Source organism: Balearica regulorum, chromosome 2 (genome assembly GCF_011004875.1).
Source record: "Balearica regulorum gibbericeps isolate bBalReg1 chromosome 2, bBalReg1.pri, whole genome shotgun sequence".
Taxonomy (NCBI): domain Eukaryota; kingdom Metazoa; phylum Chordata; class Aves; order Gruiformes; family Gruidae; genus Balearica; species Balearica regulorum.
The window spans coordinates 22,136,581-22,161,261 of record NC_046185.1 but is presented as its reverse complement, the minus strand read 5'-3'; the positions used below and the strand labels follow the sequence as shown (position 1 = coordinate 22,161,261).

Genomic DNA, 24,681 nt, shown 5'->3' with positions numbered 1-24,681 from the left:
CAGAAACATATGCGTGTGTAGCCATGCAAACAAGCTTGGATATTTCATATGTTCTATGTGGATTCTCTGTTAAATAATCCCTTGTACATAACTATTTCAAGTAGTTGACAGCTTTTGTGTCTGTGCACTGGGTGGTGTAAAGGATTAAAATGCTCCATATCATAATATTCAGAGATAGATAAATTAACAGAGTTACAGTGCATAGCCTTCAAACTGTAAGATTATACTTATCCACAAAAGGAGGAAAGAAGGGATAGTTAACAGGTAAAGAGTTCTGCTTCAATTCAATCCTCTTCAGTCTTCCCAAGTAGCATGACTGTTGCTTAAGTAAAGTTTTAAAATTCTTTTTCTTCCATGTTTTCTGCCATCTTGTAACGCATTTTAGGAAGCTAAATTTTCCATGTAAAATTACTTTCACAGACCAGCTGGACATTTCAGTATCTGTTTGTATGTGAAGTTAGTGAAATTCTGGTTTTCAGGGAATACTCAGTCCTGCAAACAAACCCTGTTTGTTTATAGTAATTCCTCTCTGTGCCTTTGAGAATGAATAAAACAGTAACTGCTTTATTTTGGAAAAGATTGTAGTAATACTTGACTAAATATCTATTCAATGATATTGACTAAAAATTTGAGTCAGTAAGTTTAATACTAATACTAATAACATTAACAATACTATAATACTAATGTGAATGCTAAATGCTAAATACTAATACTAATGCTAATACTAATACTAATAAAATGGTCAAATGAACAATCTTATATGTCTGTCTGGAAATGTAGAAGGAAGTACTTATCAAATCTTCTGGTTTGTGAAGCACTAGGATTTGGTGTAGAAGTCCTGCTTTTCAATTAAAATTATTTAGTCTGACTGTTTCCAGAGCGGTACTTTGACAACTTTAGGTTCTAAAAACTTCAACCAAATAAGCAGTGTCAGACGTTCACTGTGATTGCTGGAGAATTCACATACTCCTACAATAAATTTTCTGTTCACGTTCCTACTGTGATCAGGATCCCATAAAGAAGGATTTTCTCTAGTGTCCTGGGAATACATGCACTTCTTGAATCCTTATGTGTCATAAATAATTTTCAGTTTGAACAGATAGTTTTACATGTACAAGTATAGGGAACAAGGTCTCTTGTAATTAAAATCTCTCCTTTTCTGGGACTGGAAAGGCATCCAAATGGAAATTTAATGTCTGGTCAGAGTTCTGCAACGGTGGCAGTATCCATTTAACAATTTAAAAATATTTTTTTTATTATTTTATTGGTGTCACACCTCTAGAATGGAAATAAAAGTATTTCTTAGTGTCCAGAGAGATGGTAGTATATCCTATTGGAGATATCCAGAACTAAATTGGACAAGGCTGTAAGTAATGCTACACAGTTGGCCAAGCCCGAAAGAGGGATTGCACCAGATGACCTCCAAAAAGCCCTTCCAACGTAAACATCATCACCAGGTGATTGGCGAAGGACAGACAGCACATCTTATGACTGTTTGCCTTCACCAAGTGAGATATTTATAATATATTAATAACATCCAGAAGTCTGGTTCTTTTACTTTTTTTTCTTTTTTGAGTTTTCAGAAGACTATTCAGTTAAACTTAATTTCTTGTGTACGAAGCTCTTTTTCTGTCTTTCAATAATAACTCTTGTATATGATGAAGGAGAAGATGTTATCCAGTTGCACATTACGACAACATGAAAAAAATCTCCAGAATGAAGACAAGGCATGTCTAGCAAGCTCAACTGTCTTTTTCAAAGGACATCTTAGAACACTTACTGTTCTGTTACACACTAGGCTGATTTCAGTTTCCGGGGCTGGAAAATCTGGGCAGTTCAGTCCTCCCATCTTTTGTTCATTTCTGTGATGCCTCTATGTATAGAATTAGTGAGTACAATATGAAGTACTTTATTGCATGCCCCCCAAAATTGTTAATGTGAGAAATAACAAGAGAGAGATTTTGAATTACAAGGTGGTTAGTTGTTTGTTTAAATACATATCTACACATTTAAGCTTTCTTATCTTCACGATTGCCAAGTAGCTATAAATACATACATTTGAAGATAGTATTTGAAGACAATACTTAAATGTTATTCTCCAAAGGTAGTTTAAAAGAACCACCTACACTTACCACTTACTTCTGTTCTCTTTTTAATATCACTGAATTGTAGTGTTCCTGAAGAAGAGCAGACTGTCAGCCCTGAAGACTGAACTCCTATATTTATGTATAGCCAGTAGCAAAGTGCAAGCTTCCCACAGAGCTCCATATGCCATTTTTTCAGGAACCCGATTTCAGAAGCAGTAGCTTAGTTTCTACGTATATTTATCTCTCCACATCTTTGAGTGGGCATTATGTTGTGGTACAGACTGATCTAAGGCAGCTGTCCACATTCTCTTGCCCAGTCCTCTGGTCCATACGATCCATTAACTTCCTGGTGATGAAGGATCATTACCATGCTTTTTCCTTAGTATTTTTTGAAAGAGTTCTACTTAGAAATGGGAAATAATATAGAACATAGGATTATAACTTACTAGGCCTTTCAGCTAATTATATTTCAGATTTTCATAAACTGACTGGTTTTTATCCAATCAGTATATTTTAAGGTTTTTCTTATGTGAAATGTGAGGTAATGAGTAGTTCTATTGTACTTACTGTGCTGAAGTTAATTTTTAAAATGGCTTCATTTTCTCTAGCATTTGACATAAAATCAGCCATAAATTAAGAATTCCAGACAGCATAAATTAGAATTATAGACAAACTGAAGTTCTTTTTTATATTGCCTCTAAAAAGAGATTGTAAACAGAAAACTAAAGATTATTTTAAAAAAGATTTGGGTTGTTGGTTAGGCCACAGTATTATTGTTCCATCTCACATTAGATAAGAGGCTTACTACAGATTATGCTGAAAATTGAATGTGGTTTGAATGTTATGTTCAGAGCTGTTAGGATCAATGGGATGGAAGTTATTGTTGGTATTCCTATTTATTGAGAACTGATACAGAAATCAAGCAGGTTTTATACCATTTGATTGCAAATAAAAAACTACTTCCTCTCTGTGTAGCCCAGAATACAGAGATAACAGACATCAAACTGGATCTGAGACTTTCTTATTCAATCTTTTACAGTTATGTCCATGTAATGTGTGCATTTGTGCAGTGTGAGCCGGTACTGTTCAGTTGGTTTATTGTGCACTTTGAAGAACAATTATTTTTAGTTTTATATTGACTCTGAATGTCTTTTAGAAGCAGATTATGGTTTGCTTCAAATATTTTAAGAATCTCCAGATTCCTTAGGATTAAAAAGTAACTGTCACTAGTTTTCTAAGTCAGATTTTGCAGCTTTAAAACCAAGCTGTCTGAATTATTGATCTACAGACCACAGAGAGTGGTGTACAGTGTAGATAACTAAATGCCCAAACAAGGGAAGAACTGTGAATAGAACAGTAAAACCAGACATTTTCAGGCCTCTAGTTGCAGCATAAGTATGTACAGGAGTGGAAGGAGAGCTTTTAATTGACATGAGAATGCACAAATAAAAAGAAAAGTGAAGTTTTATATTTTGAGCATCCTCAGTCGGGGAAAATTAGTAAGTCCATGTAAGATAAAGTCTGCTGAAAACATGGTCTAAGAGATTTTAGAAATGACAGTGTTTGGAAATCAATGTAAAGAAGTCCAAAATGGTGGATCAAATTGTATTTTTTCAAGAACTGAACACCAGAAAAATCAGTCAGGACCAAAACAATTGTAAATAAATTGACTGTGAAGTAGCTTTCTTTCAAAGGGAATTTGGCTTTCATTACTTTTAGAATTAAAGTAATTGATGACCCCATTCACTGAGTTTCATGAATCTTGAGGCATATAAAAAAAATCTGGAGGGAGAGAAATTACAGTAATGAGTATTTAAACTGTGGGGAAAAAATGAGTATAGTTATGTTCTACAAAACCCCTGCAGATAGTAACTATCTATAACATTCCTTTTCTGAATTTTATTTATTCATGCAGATGGGAATAAAAATTCTGTAATGCATAAGCAAAGTGTTTTGAATCAAATGAAAGTTTTTGTCATCTTCTTTTGTCACTTTTATACATTTTCTCAAGTCAGACTATATTTTCTGGCCCAATGCCGAGACTTTAACTCACTAAAAATTATTACATCTGACTAGAAAAAACAAATTGAGAGACTGAATTCACAAATAAAGGATCTTGTAGCTTAGTAATTTTTGAAAAACATTTTTAGATGGAATTGTCATTGCTGGGTGCTGAGGATTGATTGTTTTGGGTTTTTTTCAGTTCTGTGGCTGTACCATCAAATCAAAGATGAGTTGAACATTATAACTGTTAATTCAAGCCCTCTCTTACATTATTTAAATGTTAAAATTTTCAAGTCTATATTGTAAAACATTAAGAGATACACTTGGTTGTAGCAAAATCATTAAAGTTTAATAATAATCAATTACAATGTATTGGAAACTTTATCCTGTGAAACCGGAGCACCTGCGTTTCAAACCTCAGTTTTCCAATGAAAGCTCATTGACTTTGGTGGAACTCTATGGAGTTTCATTTTACTGCAGAATCAGGATCTTGCTGTCTCAGCAATTTAATTTAACTTGTTGTGAATATGGTAAATCAGTATGATAATTTTAAATCAATGCCACTGAATGAGCCTCACTGATGAGGCTTTGGGCAACCTGGTCTAGTGGAGGGTGTCCCTTCCCATGGCAGGGGGGTTGGAACTAGAGGATCTTTGAGGTCCCTTCCAACCCAAACCTTCTGTGATTGTATGAATCTTACCTGAAGGAATTATAATAATGCTGTCCACTAGTAGGTAAGCAAATTGTACTTAATGGAAACATGCATCAGTGACTTTTTTTTCAAATTATAATATGGAGCATTTTACGGTCAGCAGCACAGACTATGAATGATGAATGTATTATAAGAATTTTACCCTAGAGAGCGAGAATAACACTTATTTTTCTCTTTCATGCTTCTTCCTTAATTTTTCTCTTTCTTTTATGGACCACAGGCCTTGGGCATGTTATCTTTGTTTGCATGCATTGATGTTTTGTTCATAGAATATGGATATATATACCAGTATTGTATTTATTATACACCTATGATTTATTTATTATATTTATTGTACATCTATGGTTTATTAAATACTTTAATTAAAAGGTATTTAACATGATACAGGGGTGTCTGAAAAGGCCTTAAACTGTGAAAATATTTTTCTTTTTCCTATCAAAAGAAACTTATTTAAAATATTCTGTGCTGTTTGGAAATTTTAAAATAAACTTTATAAAATTATAATTAAACTACAAAAATACATAAAATCCTGGTTTTCCATTTAAGGAAAATTATTTGTAACATATTTGCTGTGGTTACTTGATAGAATCATGTTATTAAACTATTCTGTCATGTAATGGTGACAGAAAAGTGATGTTCTTTGTTGAATAACTCAGTGGATAGGGTAAAGTAAGCTTGCTAGGCAGTCAATAAACAGCAAGTTAGGTGACCTTTAAAAAGATTCTAAAAGATATAGGTCCTTACAGTTGCTTCCTTTTCTTACCAAAGGTACGGTGTAATTTTTTTTTAATTGTTGAAGCATAATAAGCTAGCATATAACTGTGATGGTTCTGATGAAGTTTTCAGATGGGTTTAATAGCATTCTGACTTTTTCCTTCCTGTGTTATAATGATACAGAAACAAACATGACTTACTTAGTCCTCACTGCCATTATAATTTCAGTATTTTTATATTCTTGTGCTCTTCAAGAAGCTCTACCCTTTTACAGATTTTACAGTTAAATTCAGAAAGTCCATAATTTTTAATTATATAAATAATTTCTAGACTGTGTTAATTGATTTTTTTTTTTTTTTTTGGATGGCATACTTAAATGTTTGGTGACTTTCTGATGTTACTGGAGTAAACTAGAAAACTTCCCCATACTCCATTTTTCCTAATTTTGTAGTTGGTTTCTCATGAAATTCATAACCAGAACAGATTAGTACCAAGGAATACAAATATTAGAGAAGTTATGCAGTAAAGCTTACATCCAAAAGTTTGTAAATGATGCTGAAAAAACCCTATTATTCACCTTCAAATTATATAGCATAATGGCATTCTGGAGCTGGGCCATGAAAATTAATTATGTTTATGAAGAAACCCAACTTGAAAAAAAATAAACAGAAATCATAAGTAGTAGATTCATAGTAGTTAAATTTACTGGTAACAATGATTATGTAGATAAGGTATTAATGTATGAACATATTTACCATATTAAGACCTAGCTGGAGACAGAAGATTGACTGGAACATCACTTCTGAGTCTGTTAAATTTTAAGTAGGATTCATAGCTACATCTCAGGAAAGTTCTACTAATAACTTCCTGCTGAGGTGCCAGCAGCAGTGTGCAGTTACTTTAAGCGTAGCAGCCCATATTGTTTGCCTGGTTAAATGTACATTTTGCCCTTAAAAACCTAAACTCTTGTTTGTAGTAAATGTGCAGTTGTATTTCAGAATTGGAAATGACTGTAATAGCTCTACAAATCCTCTGTGACTGCTGAACATAAATGTTGATCTAGAAGTGATCGGCATTTTTGTGGTTTAATTCCTCCTAGCTGCTTGACTTTTATTGTTATGAATGAATGTGGCCTACAATATCAAATTCTTCACTCTCCAGCAGCAATTCTAATGAAGTTTAAGGTTCTAACCATCCCTGTTACATGTATTGATTCATGTATTTTTCCCTGACACTACTTCATTTCAATATTTGTTTTCCAGATAAAGGCTTATATTCATATAATTCAGGTAAATTTTCAGCATGCCAGAAATGCTTATTGCTTCCATATACATGCAAAATTTAATTTGATATTTTATTGGTGTGCTTTTGCTACCTACTGTGCAGATGCTAAATTGCTTGAATGTTCCTAGGCTTTTCTTGTCTGCTTTTCAGTCATAGGTCTTTTGTTGGCTTTCATTATTCTTAACATCTCAATATTGATATCGGAGCAGTATTGTAACACTATATTTGCTTTGCCTGCCTTTATTTTAGGTAGAGCTTTGGTAGGTAAACAGTAGTGAGCTTTATTAACTACACTAGGAAAATGCTATTTTGCTTAAGCTGTATTAAAAGGAGCACTGTTGTATTACAGTTGTTTGAGAACTAGTGTAAGTATTTTTAGAGTACAGACATGGGGTAAGTGAAGTGCTGGCAAAATCAGTATTTATACTATATGTATTTTTACAGTTTCATATTGATTTAAATCCCCAGTTATAAATCCAGTTGCTATATCTGAGAAATTTGCCTTAATTAAATATAAATAAATTAATAATGTACAGTTTTTAAGGCTTAAATTTTGTAATGCATTTCATGTGGGACTTTTTGCAGTTCCTGCAGTTTTAATTATGGGAATCTCTTTGAGAATTGGTTCATCTAATTATCTTTTAGTTTTGTTTAAAAAATGACACACACATTGTTAAGAAAATAGATCCAATACCATGGTGGAGAGAAACAAAAACCCCACAGGATCTTTCCTGAGAGTAGTACTAATAAAACCGAGTTTCCATTACATCTACCTTTAGTCTCCCATGTTTCTTCTATCCAGTTTTCTCCTGAAATAATCCCACATTCTTCTCATGTTTTACAATACCTTCAAAGGGGAAGAGACCATGTTTGCTGTGGTGACTGTGGATCTGTGCACGCGTGGATTAGCCACAAATTTTAGCCCAATAGTGCTTCTTTTTCATGAAGGGGTTCTCATTTGTATCATTTCCATCTTTCAGGCAACCATTTTCAAAGATCTGTAGAAACTTATTTAAATTTCGTATTTATACCCCTCTGTCAATGTAAATGAAATTAGTCAAAAACTTTAAAAAAACGCTATTATGTGCAGGAGGAGGAAGTGACAGATTGACATGGAGACAGCGGGCCTGCATGAGAAATTAGCTCACACTAAGAACCCGCAGGCAGAGACTGGATGAGTATGAGAGCAAATTCTTAAGACAGTTGTTGAGAGACTGATTTTAGGGTCAGCTTTGAACACAGAACAATTACAGGCAATGCTAAATTAAGTGATTGTGAAGGCCTTCTGGGAGCTTCAGGGAAGGAGCTCATAAGCATGCTTCACTACCCTTTGCTCCCCCAAGGAGTCCACAAAACCTTCTAAAAGCTTCCTGCATTGTAAGGGGCAGGATGCCCAGCTCAGGAGCTCAGTCTGCTTTTCTTTTTCCTTTCTGTTCTTCTACAAGAAAAACAGAATTCCTGAGCCATAAATCGGGCGCTTCTTTCTGTATTTAAGCTGACTCACCTTAATTTTATTTCTCATTCTATCCTCTGTCTTAATTCTGATAACTATATTGGTTCGTCATACAGGCTTTAGTAGAGTTTTGAACCTAATCTGTTGGTCTTCTCTTGAGGCCTATACCAGAAATATCCATTGGCAATATATGAAGCCCAGAAGGTATTATATATTGCATTGTTTCCCCTGTGTATTAATAATAGAGTGGAGCACAGCTCTGTGCCAACTTCAGCTGTCATTTGGAAGTCAGAAGATTTTTCAGAACTCTCCACAGATTTAGGTTGCCTTGCAAGAAAATATTTATGATTGCATATTGTTTCATTCATTTGGAAGAGTTCCAATTATTTAGAATGTTGTTATGGAGAGAAATGTGATTTTGTCAGAATAGAATAGAATGGAATAGAATACAGTACAATAGTTCAGCTGGAAGGGACCTGCAATGATTGTCTAGTCCAACTGCGTGACCACTTCAGTGTTGACAAAAAGTTAAAGCATGTTTTAAGTCCATTGTCCAAATGTCTCTCAAACACTGCCAGGCTTCGGGCATCCAAAGAAGAGTCTGTAAACATTTCTTCAATGATTTTCGTGTTATTTTTATTCAGAAGTTGTTTAAGCTTTCCATGGCCACCAACACTGCAGCCCATGAAAAGTTAATGAAAAATAAGTATTTGATTCATAAAATGGACTAAGCGACCTCACTTTTTTCTTCACATTGTTGCTACCATGAAGATGAAAAATTCAAAGGTTTTTACATTAAGAAACTACTGTGTTTAAAATTTTTTCTGCCTAATAGTAAAATTGAAATAGTAAAAATAGTAAAATAGTAAAAATTTAAATAGAAAGTACTTTTTAAATGGAAAGTGAAAATAATGAGTCTAACGGTTTTTAGGTGGTGGGGTTTTTCTCCAACCCTGCAATGAAAGCTACAGTGCAAGTGCTGTAAACTTCCAGTTCTAGTGTGTACATCCTCAGGGAGAGTTGTCATGCTGGATGGGATGGTACCTTGTGCAGCAGTGGTAGGGAAGGAGTAAGTAGGTGCAGGAGGATGCTGAGGGTTAAAAAGTTCTGATGGGGAGGTTCTACACTGTCCCCAAGGTAAGCTGTTCCTGTCAAACTGTTTTATTGATAGTGTTACAGTAAAAACAAATGTAAAATGTGATATAAATCAAGTTGTCATGCTGCTGCAAAAGTCCATTGTGTAGCCCCACCCTTACTGGTCTAAGGCCAGACAAGAAATATCTAAATAATATACCTGTGTCTGATAAGTAGGTTGTGATTGTTAAAAGCTGAAGTTTGACTGATATATTACTAGTTCAGTCAGTAAATCACAAAGAACTATTTGGACTTGCCAAAAGTAACGGGAAACTAGGGGAAAGGTAATTCTGGCAGGGGGAATTGCAACCAATGACCCATGACCTATCCCAATTATACTACCTACTCAAAAGATAAAGGTGGAGAACTGAGCATGCATTCTAGTTTGCATGCTAGACAAAGAAATCTAAACCAATTGTTTAATAGAATAAAAATGCATATGTATTAGAAAGATGAGTATGTTAATTTTTATGTATAAATAATCACTGATTTGGAGCTTTGGTGTGCTGTCTTGGGACAGACACCCATATCTGCGCATATATGCAATGAAATACCTCTACTCTGTGTGTATACTGGCATATTGCACACCGGGTAAACGAACCCCAAGTTTTGGGACAACAATAGTTTCAGGCTATTAAACCAAAACCTGCTAAAGTGAATAAGGATATATCTTTTGATTTCACTGGGGCAGAGGTTATGCTGAATGAAGGTACTTTTTTGTGTAGCTTGCATTAGCTAACCACACAGTATGGAGCCTTTTTGTCTTCAATCTATAACCGTAATAACCATTAATCCTGGTGGAAGGCATTCAAAAGTCCATATTTACCATCTGTTACCACCCAGTTATCAGACAAAATAGTAATAATGTCCCTAAGAATGTTTCATTAATAAGCTATTTTCCAGTGCAATAGCAGTGAGACTTAATTAATGCCATTCCTCACATTTAAAATCCATCAAAGAAAAAGTTAATTATATGCAAACCATTGACACCAATGCATTTATTTGATGCACCCGATGTTCTGGGTGTTACATGCTTAAAATTTTTACTGAATTTTGAATTTATGTTAGAATGGATTTAATCTTCTTAGTCTTGAAATAAGTACCATATTTTATACCATATTTATCAAACACTTTAAGATACTCATTAAAATACTAAATAACAGTGTCATTAGCAATATTCATTTGGAATCATTTGTGAGAGGCTTCATTGTCACATTTCTCAGATACACTATGAACTGTTTTTTCTCTGGTTTATGGTCAGTGGTTAAAATTACTTAGATAATGAAGTGGTATTTTGAAAAGATGTGACTAAGGTGGGACTGAAGCCTTTATCTTCAAATTTACATTGCCAATAGGTTAAAAAGAAAATTACTATCTAAAATTAATATATAGCAGATGAAAATACTCTTGCAAAAAATGTAAGAAATATTAAACTAAGCTGCCAGCAATTATACTGGTATTTTGAATGCTTAGTTCAATAAAGGATTTTGACCTGTGTACTTTCTAGTTTGTTCCATTTCTGAAGTTAATGGAAGACATTTAAAATAAATATAATCTGATTCCTTTGCAGAAGTTACATATTCCAGGCCATACTTCTTGATATTACTTATTTAATTGACATGCTTTACTTCCTCTGTCCTTCCTGAAAACATTGATTTCCAAAGATAAAAACCAAGTAATTAGTTCTGGTTTAAATTTCTTCTGACTTCTTAACCAGCATTTAAATTTACATTTGTAAGTAAATGTGAAATATTACTTAAACATGATTATATTTCAGTTGGTCTAAGTCTGTTAGTAGTTACGGATGGCTTAAGGCAGCCTCTGCTTGAGGAGATAAAATAGATGATCTGATCTGAATGAGCTTCGTACCTAGTCAAAGAGAAAGTTTTTGTACTTAAGTGATGTCAGCTATTAAAAGAGACTCCCCTCTTTGCAGTAGCAAATGCAATTGGAGAAAACCCTGAAATTTGATTCTTCCCTTGACTCTACTCTTTCTCTGCTCCCATCCTTAGGGCAGGTGTCAATCCTGGCCCGTTCACTTTCTCTATGCCGCGTCTCTTCCCTGCGGCTTGGGTGGGAGTGAAGACAGAGGTCTGTATATAAAAACAGAAAAGAGTCTCTAGATCCTAGAAAGTGATTTGGAGTTGAGTTATTAGGAGATTCTGGAAGAGGTGGACATGGTTCAAAGGGACAGAGTGAGAGACCCCTGTCTTTTATACCTGTGGTCCATTGAAGTTTCTTAGTCTTTCTTTTCTGCCACATATATCCTGTGACTACTACAACATATAATTTTAGCTATGCAACTGGGAAGTCTAGAGTCCACTGTGACAACAGCTGGCTATTTTCATCCTCAGAGATGCAAATAATTTCTCCAGAATACAGAATATAACATTCTAAAAATATGTTAAAGCAGATGTACTTAGCTGTAAATATAAACATAAATAGAAAGCAATCTCGGTTGTAATTAATTAGATTCATTCATAAGGATGAATTAGATGATGAGTAAATGACATTCATTCAAATCATAGTTGATTCAGCTCTCTTACATCTTTCATGATACAAACCTTTCCAAGAACCCACGTGATGAGCATCAGCAGACTGTTCAGTTGCCCTCATCTTCCCATCCCACAATCCTCTCTCTGACAGCACCGGAGTGATGTTATTGGCATCTCTGCACAGCAGCCCCAGTCCCGCTGCCAGATCAGTACCAGGGTTACCAGAGGCCAAAATTGCACTGCTCTGCATTCCCTTCGGGAGCTTCGGCCTTTTAGATCCCAGCCAAACTAATGAGGCTCTCCTGCTTAGTGTTTGGTCACAAATATTGTCCTTCTTATTTGATGGCCTGGTTTTGAATTAGTGGTTAAGGAGAATGGAGACTAATCCTTCTTGCTCACTGGCATGTATATCACCACACCAGGAGAAGGCTCCACTGAAAATGGCAGCAGGAACAGGACCACAGGAGCAATGGATGCTCTTTGAGAAAGAGATTTTCACTGGGCCTCTGTGATACTATAATTAAGAAAATAATCAGATTGAATATTGTCCTTGTCAGACTTAATTGCTTTTAGAAATACTGATTCTCAGAAAGTCCATTAGGAGGCTGAAAACTTTTCCTTCACTCCTGCCCTCATCTTCTAGGTTTCCTGGAGTGCTAATAATTGCTAGTAATTGTGATCACTTGCTTGCTGTTTCTTGTTTCAGAGAAAGATTTTACTTCTTGGTATTTCTTGAATTTAAAGACACCTTTTGCCCTCCCCATTGTAGCATGGCTATTTCTAACCTTTTATAATAAATTGAACTAACAATTCTACCATCTAAGAATTGCAGGGCACAGGAAACCAAAGCATGGCTTTCCTTGTACTAATTTTAATTTCCTATTGGCGAGCAAACCCCCCCAACCATTGCTGAAATTAAATAACAATAATTAACATTGCTCTACTGGAATTGCATAATGTAATGGCAGGCTAGAGTGTGTTTTCTATGAATTAACACATATCAGACTTAAACCATTTTCTAGTTGGATAATTTTTAACAGAGAAATACAGCCACATCTTGATTGCTGCAATCACTTCTGACTTCTCATAAAAGGCACAGAAGAACTAGAAAACATACAAACAAATACAGCAGGAACAATCAGATATACGGAATGGTTTGCATGTGCAAAGGAACTAAAGAATGATATTTCAACTCAAAAAAAAGAGATGACTGCAGGAGAATGCAGAATGTTGATTCACGTTTCTCAGACTACAAAAGCTTGGAGAGCATTGTCTGAAATAGTGGAATAGAAATAAACCAAAGGGAAGTCTGTTTCACACAATGTGGAATTCAACTGCAGAACTTACAGACATAGCATATTCTGGAGGCCAAGAGAACACTCTGACTAAAAAAGAAATTATATGAATTTGTGGAGAATGGGTTGATTAATGACTTGTGGTAAACAGGATGACTTTGGAGAAGTCTCAGTTGCCAGGACCCTTGTCTGCTGAAAGCTGGAAGGGGGCAACAGAGAAAACTTTTTCCATACAGATCTTGTAAGCACACTCTTTCAATTAAAGAAGGACTTTCCACTCTCCCCTGTTTCTCTGACAAACAATGGCAGTTCTTATGATTCAAATAATTTCTAAAATTTCTTTAAATGTATAACTTTTTATATATTTTTGTCAAAAATCCTCTTAGAGCTTGTTCTCCCAGCTTTCAGTTGGGAAAGGAGTGTGGGATCCTTCTGTACCAGGCAAGCAGATAAAACATTAATCCTGCTTTGTCCTGGGCTGCTTTAGGTTTACTCCCAGTTTTTACTGGTATTTGTTTGTGTGTGTTTTTCAGAATAAATCATCCTGTGGTAGGAATAAAAAAATCTTGCACATGATTGAAGATTTGCTGACAATTAGATTAAATCTTCTACCTACTAGTTACCTATTTTTAGAGGGTCAGGGAATTAGAACAGCCACACCATCTTGCTGAAGAACAGGGATTTTCACATTTGAAACAAATACCTGAATAATTATCATTCGCATGCCGATGCTTAATCCTGATGGCAGCAATCAAATGCTGCTTAAAAGATGCCACAGAAGACAAAAGTAAAATTAAGCTAAACACAAAACTGACACATATATTTGTCCTTTGTTTTGGCTCTAATTGTGGATGTGGAATCTGGTTTTGCCAACTAAGCTTTAGCTATTTTGACAGGTGTGCTCTTATAGAGCATTTAATAGCTTGCTTCCTCTAAAGTATCACAGAGAGATTTTGTTTTTCAGGACACACTATATGTGTGAAGCTGCCTGTTGTCCTGATAATGCTTACTAATACTCTGAAGAAAATATGACATCCATTTAATATTATTGCTGTCATTTATTTTTCTGGTGTTCAAAGACTTTGGGGAGGATACCCCACATACACTGCCTTGTATATTAAAGCTTAGAAGATGAACAGTGTGGTGCCGGTTTCTGTATGGAATGAATACATATAGATATGAAGTACATGAAAATCTTTCATAAAAGCAATGTTGTGGAGCTGTATTTCAGCATTTCTTTATATGTTACATTACACAATTAGACGAAAATAGTTGGTACACTAATATATTTGCAATAATATAACATCAATAATTTCTGTTATATGCTTATATTAATGCTTCGTTGTCTAGTATGAAATCCTTACATTTATTCGTTGTTGTTGGCTGAGGAGAGTTTTAACTTATGGGAAAATAAACGATACATTTCTGATTTTTTTAAAATTTTTTTTTGGCAGGATCCAAAAGAATCAGCGACAGTGAAGTCTCTGATTATGACTGTGATGATGGAATTGGTGTTGTTTCAGGTATTACTGTCTAAATTTACTCTTCTAGGTTCAGTAGACATGTTTCTTATTTATATTTATTACTATGAATTTTATAATGCTTTTCTGGTGAAAAATAAGTGGAACCTAAATGTGTGTTTTTCCAACACACAAAATAAGTATTATGGGTAATGCGTATTTAACTACAAAAGTTACCAACAGAGGGAAAAAATCAATGTGCGAATTTCTTTGTTGCTTTTATAAAATTATAAACATAGCACAAAAATTTTTTTTTCTTAAATCTGAAGTTTATTTGATTTTTTTTGACAGATGTTTGGTTTTGATATATCCTTTAACACTTCATGGTGGAATCATAGCACTGCCAAAGGTCTGAAACATGAACATCTCTTCTAAGAGAAAAGATAATACTGTAATCATAGCTGAAAACAATAAAATCAGATGCATTTGCTGACTACAACAGAGAATGTATTTAGGATGCAGCCATGACACCTTTAAACCAGTACTGATGGTTACTGGTGCCACCACAGAGGTGGCTGCACAGCTGAGTGTGTACTCCGTTTCCCTACTGCTCTGCTGAGGTTTTTGACACACTCAGAGTAGGCTATGTTAGATAGTTTCTGGTTCCCTTGGGTCGGGTCTAGCTCCAGTGTATCTATATGGTGGTTTGTGTACCTTACTCAGCAAAGGTGGAACAGTACATACTGCCTGGTCTGTGCAGCAGCTGCAAGACACTGATCAGCTGGTGGGTCCAAATGTGCTCCTGCCACGCAGCCACCCGCCAGCGTACGCGCAGCTTTTACACCGGGTGTAGTACATGCTGCTGGCAGGCTAAGGAAGGGTATATAGGAAACAGGAGTCAGAGGAATACAAAAAAAAGGAGGTAAAATAGGCAATCCTGGATATTGCAAGATGGGGTGCAGCCAAGAATTGATAAATCCAAATATTTAGTGAGCTACCTAATTACTTGAGTTTAAAAACTGTTACCAGTCTGAGTTCGGATGCATTTCTGTGTTGTCTATGTAGTCATCCCTGTATTTCCAGATATTTCATGATTATCTCTTAGACTCCACTTAATTTTTGACCCTGCTATGTTGCTATTCCCTTGCCATAGGTCTCTTGGGAAAATGGGATAACAGATTTTTTATTAAACAGCATGTAAAGTTTATGAAGCAGCCCTTTTTTTTTTAAACTAACACGATATTATACAGACTTTGCGGTACAAACATGGCAAGTCATATTGTTAGCAAATTTATTGGCTGTGGATCATTGTAGATCTCTTACTAGCATATCTAGAAAGCAGACATTTTTAAGCACAAGTTGTCCTTGTTCATGTTGGAACAACACGAACTTTGCAGGTATTCCACAGTAAAACTTATTCTATTGCAAAGGAATTTTTTTTTTATGTTTTCTGCATAAACATTCAGATTTTTGGTTTTTGTTAACCTCTGCTCAAAAGTTTTGTTCTACACTAAGGTTCCAGCAATTTTACCAGAGACTGAATGAACACTGTGGATGCAAGGCCACTAAATTTTCTCCTTAAATAATTTATCCTTAAACAATAACAGGCCCAGTTTGCAGATTATTACCTTAATTAGAAAGATATTTAGGAAAACTTTTGGCATTTTTATATTCCCACTCCCCTGTTTGCTTTATTACAGTCAGAAGAGAGGAAGGATATGTAGCCAGAGCGGTGTAAAGTATTGGAAGCAGAGAGGCAGTGATCCTCACAAGTCCCTTGTTCCTACTAACTGTACTTTCAGTCTTAGGTTAGTTAGTTAGCTTTCTATGTATGCTTAGTAGTCACTAAGGCTTTCAGATTGCCTGTCCTCCCAAAGGGAAGGACTTTCATATTCCTCTTGGTCAGTTAAATTAGAAATGTACCTAACTTTGGAGTTTAATAATAAAGGGAGGAAAAAAGGGGGGTTGATGGATATATGTCTGGAGTGCCCAGTATGGTCTTTCTATTGTACTAGAAAGAGGTACTGAGTTTTGCAGAAGTTTTACCAGGTTCTTGAATATCAGTGGGATTCTCGTGAAACACCGGAATTTACAATTTTGTCAGTACATTTTTTGTTTACTTCAAAAAATATTTGAAACATATTAAGCCCTTTAATTTTTTCCCATTTTTTTTGTGAAGGCTGCCTTTTAAATAAAGATGATAGATTTCTTCTTTTCGGACACCTATGACATCTGATTTTCTAACGCAGTATATTGAATGACCATACATCCTCCAGTGCTATTGAAGTCTTTTTTTTCTAGCAGTATTATCAATTCACTTTTGAATATCCTGGTTAAAGAACTGATTTTCTTTATCTGTTTTCCATTATCACATGTGAAGACTGTAAAAGCGGTTATTAAAATCTGCCCTTTGTTAGCTAGCCTTTTTACAGGACATAGATTGTTTAACTCCTCTTTTGACAACTTGTAAAATTATGTTTTTTACCGTTCAGTGAATGAGTCTATTTCTCTTACCTGAGTTTTTGATGTACCTTTAGTTCCTTTAGGATCTTTTACCTTTTGGATTTCTGCTGACAATTCTACACCTTAGTTGCATTCTAATTCATACTGGCTGTGTGGGTGGGAAAGTTTGATGTTCTTTTGGTTTTGAAATATTTATTTATTGCCTTTAATTTTTCTGCCTCTGTCACTATGTTTGCAAGCCTTTTGATTTATCCTTGTCTTATCATCCACATCCTTCTCTTGTTCAAGTTTCTTCTATTCATTTGCAGACTCATCACAATCTTGGTTTAAATATATGCCTTCTTTGCATGAAGTGTAACACTTTAGCCATTTGTCTCTCTTTGTTTTCTTTCTTTCTTACTTACCCCAGTTCTTTCATTTTGTATTTTCAGGTTTTATTTAACGTGACACTTTGCTCATTTTCCTTCTGCCATATAAATACTTTATCACATCAAGTATGTTTGCTAACATCTGTCACGAACTTTCATTGATCCTTTCCATGAAAATAATGCTTATTCAAAGTATTGGACCTGTGAACTAAACTCAAGAAACCTTTAAGAAGAGCAAGAATTCTCTTTTGGTTCTTCTGTAATTTATTTTTATTCAAAACAGTGGACTAGATGACTTTAAAGGTCCCTTCCGACCTAAACCATTCTATCATTCTATGATTCTATGACATGCATGGACCTTTCTTGATCTCATTATGTATTTATTAGAAGATATATTAGAAGATTAGAAGATATATTCTGTCTGGCTTCGTCATATTCCTGATCACAGCTGAGATTTTCTTTTTCTCCAAAACACTGTTTTATATCACTTCTCTGGTATTGGTCCCATAAGGTCAATTGACTTGTCTTTGGATAACCTGGTGATAGGTTGAAATCCAACAAAAGACCTTTCTTAATGTACATCTGTAAGCAAGATTGTGTTAGCCTGTACTTGCTGAAAGAGGGAACTTTATAAGCTACAGTTCCTTGCATCATCATTTATTTTTAATAAGTCAGCAGTTGCTGTTTGTCACTGCTGTGGTACTTTGGATCCACTAATTTAATTTCCTGATGATAAAATGCTTCATTTATGTCTGTTTCCTATACTATTCTTTAATTTTTACAAAAAGTTCAAACATCTCTTGGAGACATTACTCATAAGAGCTATCACTTCTGGTGGCTTGCATCTTCTCATGCTTAGACAAATTTTAAACTTCGATCTTATTAAAGAGAGTATTGTTTCTGTCAACAGGAAAGGCTTTTAAGAAAGTAATGATAAACCAATTGAAAAACTTTAATGCGGTTTTTTTTTCTGGCTATATGTGTATTCTATGCCAGCTACTGTCAGAAAGGGCTATAGTATATTATGTATTTAAACAAGTATTTGTGATTTTTGACAGGATTTTAAAATAGCTCTCCATATACAATATACATTCATTTCATCTTGGGATCAAAAACACTAGAACAGAATCTCTATTATATCTCATCTCTGCTGCCTTTAATCTTAGCAGAGGATAGCAAAAGGAGAGGCACTAGCAGTTCTGGTTTTGTCTTTTAGATTGCTTGTACGTAGCCTTCAAACCATTTAAAGCATTCATTTTGTTGTGCTGAACACTAAACTTTGGCCCTCTTAAAGTTGTCTGTCATCAACAATTCTGTGTAGGTGCACATTAGCATCTTCACGTGCCCCTTAGAATGCTCTTATGTGCTTACTGATAAAAGCAGTACAGTATTTTAAAACTGATTTTAGAAAATTTCGAGAGCACTTTACAAAACACCATCTAAATTATCATAATACTAAATACAATTCAATGAAATGCAGAGTGGTTTGGGTTTTTTTCTTTATATTGACCAAAGTTGAATGGGAATTACAGGTAATGAAGTTCAATGAATATGACGGTAATTTCTAAATAGTTATCTTCCCAGGTACTTCCTCATAGTGCATGTTGAACCTGCTGTAATGTACTAAGTACAAGTAACCTACTGAGTCTGGCTTTATGGACAGAAAGAGACATGTATTGTCAAGACCATTTAATCATAAAAAGTCTCACCTATCGTTGTTGTAAAACTTAAATATTGAGTGAGATATTAATGCCTGAAATTCAGTTCTACACCAATATCTCATCTGCGCTACATCATTTTATGAGACACTTGTAATCTGAGCTATGTTTCGGCAGATGAATCCTGGAAGAATGTAAGGCGGTGAATTCTGCATAAACTGCCTTGCAAGTCTCTACAGAGAAGAGCTTTTCCAAGTAAAAGAATGCAGTCTCCAGCCTTGAGAAGAAAAACATTTATAGTGATAAGTTTTTTCTCATTATGCAAAAGATAGCAAGATGTTTCAGGAGCAAAATAAGAATACAAATACAATATTTATTCAGAGGATGGTTAAAGCCAAGTAGATTGGGAAAAATAGTAACAACTGGTAAAGAAATTCGTATTGAACTTACAAAAGTGATTCTGATTTTAAAGAAAAATGAAAAGTGATTATTCATTTTTGCTTCATTTCTGAAAACACCTGACGAGTCCTTTGTTCAAAAGAATTCCTTCACTGTCATGTTGCAGCCTTCCCTGCAGAGGAAATAAAAGGCCCTCTCTCTACTTGCTTATAATGTGATCTGAATTTTTATACCTGGATTCTGTTGATGATTGCTGCTCAAAGCAGATACAGACCACACAAATACTTTGGTTACAGCTTGAAATCAACTGCCTATTGAAAGACATCTCACAGCATTAGTACATAAAGTGGATATCTTCTACTTTTACTAAAATCAAGGATTTCATTGTAGGTTGCCAGCTAGCCCTAAATGGGATCCTGTAGTGCCCCAAAAGCCCAGTAACTACACACAGAGATATTGACCAGCTTTTTTCTTTTATTATATGCTGATACCCACTTCCCTGCTCTAAAATCTATTCTTTGTGGGTTCTTCCTTGAGTAAAAAATAGCTTAGTGTCTACGTGTCTCGAAAATTCCCCCAAAATTGGAAGTGAAATTCAAGCAATGTTAGAATAGTCCTTATGCTGAGCCCATAGGTCAAGGGGTCTCTAACCATTTTTCTTGCTTTTAAACAAGTGAGGTGTATATTATTTACAACTTTATGCCTACAGTTCTTAACAGAGGGATTTTTCTTCAAGCTTTTCCTTGTTTTTTTAGTTTCATTTTCAGTGTATCAAAGGTAAAGTTTAGTAATACTTTTACTATTTAAAAAAAACCCAAAACTCTTTAGTTTCATTTCATCATTTCATCAGCTGACAAAACATCTTTCTCTTCAAACATCAAAATTCTTTCAATTAATACAATTTTTAAAAAAACTAGTTTTATATTTTTAAACATAAGCTGTATCACTCCACTTTGAAAGTAAAGACGTAATTAAATTCAAGTTTTCTTTGCAGACTAAAAGTAATTGTCAGTAGCATTCTCTTCTTCGAGTAAAGTTAAGCAAATATGAACTCAACATGTTAGTTCCTGTTCTACCACAGTCCTAATATTTATAGAGTGACAGAGACATCTGATAGATAATGGGAAGCTGCAAGAAGGTTGCACTCCTATCAGAGACTCTCTTGACGGATAGTTCTCACATAAGGGAAAGCCTGGTTGGGATGAGTTACAAATGTGGTGACGAGCAATTCTAAGAAGGAAATGGTCCATGAAAAAAACTGATAAATTCCAATGGACAGTGTCAAGAGGAGGCTAATTTGGGGGCTTGCTGGACAGCAGAAAATATACATGGATGAGTACTTAACTAAGAAGAAACATTATCTGTATATTAACTGTGTTGTTCTCAAGTTTTGTATGTCATACTCAGTGTAGGGACAGCACCGAAAATTCAGCAAGGTCTAGTTTATTACTGTGTGGGAATGCTCTTCGTAGGCATTAATGATCAAAAGAATTGTCTCAAGTGTAATGGGCCTATACATACCTTTAGTGCTGTAGAGCTGGAAGCCAATCTTGAGGAACTGACTTACTATGCAATAAGTAACCAGGTGTTCCTACTGTAACATTTTCTGGATCCTTTCACTATATATTGTTTCTTTCCGTATTTGTAGATTAATATTTTAATGCAAAAAAATCTCCAAACCCATCCATAATGTATCTTCAGTTTATAAGTATTCAGATATTCAGTTTATTTGATCAGTTACTGTCAGAACTTTTTCAGAGGACATCCAAATTCTGCATTTAGATGTTCAAACCACCATAGAAGCTGAGCACCTTTGTATAAAAGAACTGAACGGTCTCCAAAGTGCCCATGTGTGAAATCTTGGTATGTTAAGCACTTCTGGCAATTTGATTATATAATTGTTTTTAATTAGTGCTTGTTCTAGGCCCAACTACAGTGAGTCTTAAAAATTAAATATCTGGTAAAAAGAAAGCTTGATGCTTCAATCAAGTACAGATGTTAAAGTGGAGAAAACACCACTTAGCATCAGTGTCTGAAACAAGTCAATTATTTTGCCTATGATGAACAGCAATTCTAATATTGCTTTTCTAGAACAATTGTCATACAAAGAGTTTCTCTCAAGTCAATCAAGCAGCAAGACATCTAAATTAAAAGCTTCGTTAGTACTTTTCTGTTGTTTTTTTTCCCCAGTTTATTTTAGTGCTGTTGATGTGAACCTCATACTTGGAGGTTTGTGATTTTCTGTAATTTTGTGCCTAAAGGCTCCAGAATTTGATGACAATTTGTTAATATTAGTATTTACTGAACATGCACCCTGCATAGCATATTAGCATAGTACAGCTATACTGCATGGATGAATACTCTAAGTCAAATGTATTAATATTCTCTCTTAAAAGAGATAAAATCAAAACTTCAGCTCAGAGGAAGCTATATTTAGTGTGCCTTGTAAAATCCCTTATTTGATGTGTATCATAGTTTTTAGTGAAACTCTGCCATGAAAAGAAGGTGGTGATGGCGTTGCAGATATCTTTGTCATGTGCCCATCTTCTAAGTGTCCGCAGCTCACAGTTGTTTATCATGGATTATCTCTATACTTATTATCAGGTTCTGTGTGCTCTGTATGTTGATTTAAGAAGCTTGCCATAGTTATAGACTCTTTGATTCTATGGTAATGACTTAATATTTATAGCTGCAAGCAGATTCCAATGTTTATCCTATTTTTACTACTGCTATAAATAACTATCTGCTTTGCTCAATAGCAGCTTCTTGGTCAAGTTGCACTTATGACCTGTTTTTGCTGTCTATAATTTCTTTCCACAAGAAAATATTTTTACTTTCTTTCTCTAACCTTATTTCTAGAACATGGAATATTTTTTAAATTGGAAGTTAAACCATACCGTTTTCAATCAAGAATGTCACCATAATTCTTCGAGTGTCACCTGTCTTGAGAGAGACACGAATGTTTCAACTCCTGGGCATGTTCTAGAGAGAGTTAAGTTCTCAAGTTAGGACTACCAAAGTTACCACTTCATATCCCACAGTCAATCAATCATCAATAGCTGCTTTAAAGGCTGTTTGGGGTTTAGAACTCCAGCGTTGATTGCTAGACATATTTATTACAGTGTGGGCCACTTCTGTGGTGTGTGGTTTGGTGCTAGGCATGTTGTTAAGCCTCCAGTGGAAGCTTTGGGTTACTGTCATCTTCCTGAAGGTTTGTAACTGAGGAGCTGGCCCATTGCACTCTCTGCATCTCTTGTGGCTGAAGAGTAGTCACAGATTGCTTGTCCTTCCTCTGATGCTTGTGTGTCAATGAAAGGCACAAATTTCCTTTAAGCAGAAGTATTTTATTTGATAAATAGTAATTGCAACAAAAGCCATTAGAATTCAATGAAAGAATAAACAAGTGAAAGATGATTGAATCAATTATTTTAGTATCAGCAGATATACTTTATCTTGTGAAGTTCATTCTTAGACTATTTCTTAGGTACTTATTATATTCCTAGCATATCCCACTGGATCTACAGCGGTTTGTTATACTTTCTAAATTTTGGGTTGAAATCCCATATTAGTTGAAGTCTCAATGTAAAGTCTAGTATGTGCCATCTTTTTCATCTGTTTTCATCTGGAGAAAAAAATCTGTGCATAGGTGGCATAAAACCATGGTGTGTCCCGCTGGCTGGGCACATAACATGTGCTGTCTCTGCGATTCAAGCGTAGACAACTGTTTCATTTTGGAACAGTAATGGTCACATGCTAAAAAAGAAAAGATATAATTAACTGTACTTTTCTTTTAACTATAGAATTCTGATCTCTAGGTTCAGAAAGTAAAAGAAATATTACACTGGCTCTGAAGCTTGAAAATCTGCATTTATTTGTAAAACTAAAACAATAAACCAATGACATTTTTAATAAAAACCTAATATTCAAAAAAATTCTCCACTATTATAAATAAATAAAGCTTATTTTAAAATAAATACAAAGTCTCAAAACCCAATGAATTAGTAAACTGTGATATTCTGGGACCAGGTGCCTTCAAGACAGACACTGTAACCCCAAACTGTTTGATGTGCCACAGCTGGCTTTAGGCAGATTTGCTTAAGTCCAAAACTCATCAAGAAACTTGCTAAGCTCTTACCTTTTGGATCTGAAAATTATACCTTTTTCTCTGAATGTGTTTCTCAGAACTGCATGGTCTGAGTGACTTGTTAGTTAGCTCCTACGTAAGCCTAGCAGTTTCCTTAGATTTCCAGGAAATGAAAAAACAGTTTTCACCTTATCCCTCTTCAATTCTTTAAAAAACCCCTCTAAGATATATTATGTCAGGACAAAACACAAGGCTTTGGATCCCGAGTGGGTGGAAGCATCCTCCTTGCATCCTTGATTTTGGCAACTAAATTCAAAACATGGCATCTTCTGTGAGCTGTATCTACATGGCTGTGTTAACACCGTGTAGATTTTCTGGATAATATTTCTGAAATATCTGTTTTTCCTCATGCTTTCATACAGGGAAAATATTTTCTTTTACAGTTTAGATTTTATTCTGGCTGGAAAGTGTTAGAATGATAATGACTACAGTCAAGAAACCTAAAAACCTTACTGGATCTATCCCTGAACTCCTTTCTCTCCACATTAAACACATGTTAATATTTTCTGGTATTGTGACTTATAAAATGGAATTTTTTATTGAATAAAAGTATTCAGTTCTACAGATGCTCACAGAAACTTATCTTCTGTGAGAGTCTGATATGGTTATTTTCAGTATGAGATAGCATTCTATGTTGCTTTGACTCTTTTCACTAGTGAAAATACATAGTGTGAAATAAGGCAGAGAGCTACATTAACTCTACAAAACTGAAGGATGACTTTGGAATTAACCCATGTTAGCTGGTTGCCCTGCTGAAACTGCGACTTTTCAATGTGTGATCTGTTGGCAAAAGAGAAGTTTATAAATATAGTAGGTTTTGTTTTGAGTGAATTAATTATAATTTTCAAAGTTTAGTTTCTGGCAACAAAGCATAGGTAATATTAATGTGTTTCTTTGAACATAGCTTAACATGACTGCTTTGGTTGATGCAAAATTATTAGGATTGCTGATAGTTTCTGCCTTTTGAAATTGTTACAAGAAAGCACTACCAGTGTTATCAGAAAGCATTGC

At 34.8% G+C, this 24,681-nt stretch overlaps 1 protein-coding gene across 36 annotated transcripts in view; it reads left to right on the top strand.

Moving 5' to 3' along the window:
* The window catches only part of RIMS2 (regulating synaptic membrane exocytosis 2), a 503,290-nt gene that overhangs the window by 298,031 nt on the left and 180,578 nt on the right, over positions 1 to 24,681 (top strand). For 20 of the 36 annotated variants that reach the window (XM_075743530.1, XM_075743545.1, XM_075743546.1 and 17 more), the window contains 2 exons: positions 6,780 to 6,806; positions 14,633 to 14,701. In XM_075743530.1, coding sequence (XP_075599645.1) covers positions 6,780 to 6,806; positions 14,633 to 14,701 — 96 coding nt within the window. The remainder of the gene's footprint in view (positions 1 to 6,779; positions 6,807 to 14,632; positions 14,702 to 24,681) is intronic. The other 16 variants (XM_075743550.1, XM_075743539.1, XM_075743513.1 and 13 more) reach the window with 1 other exon arrangement.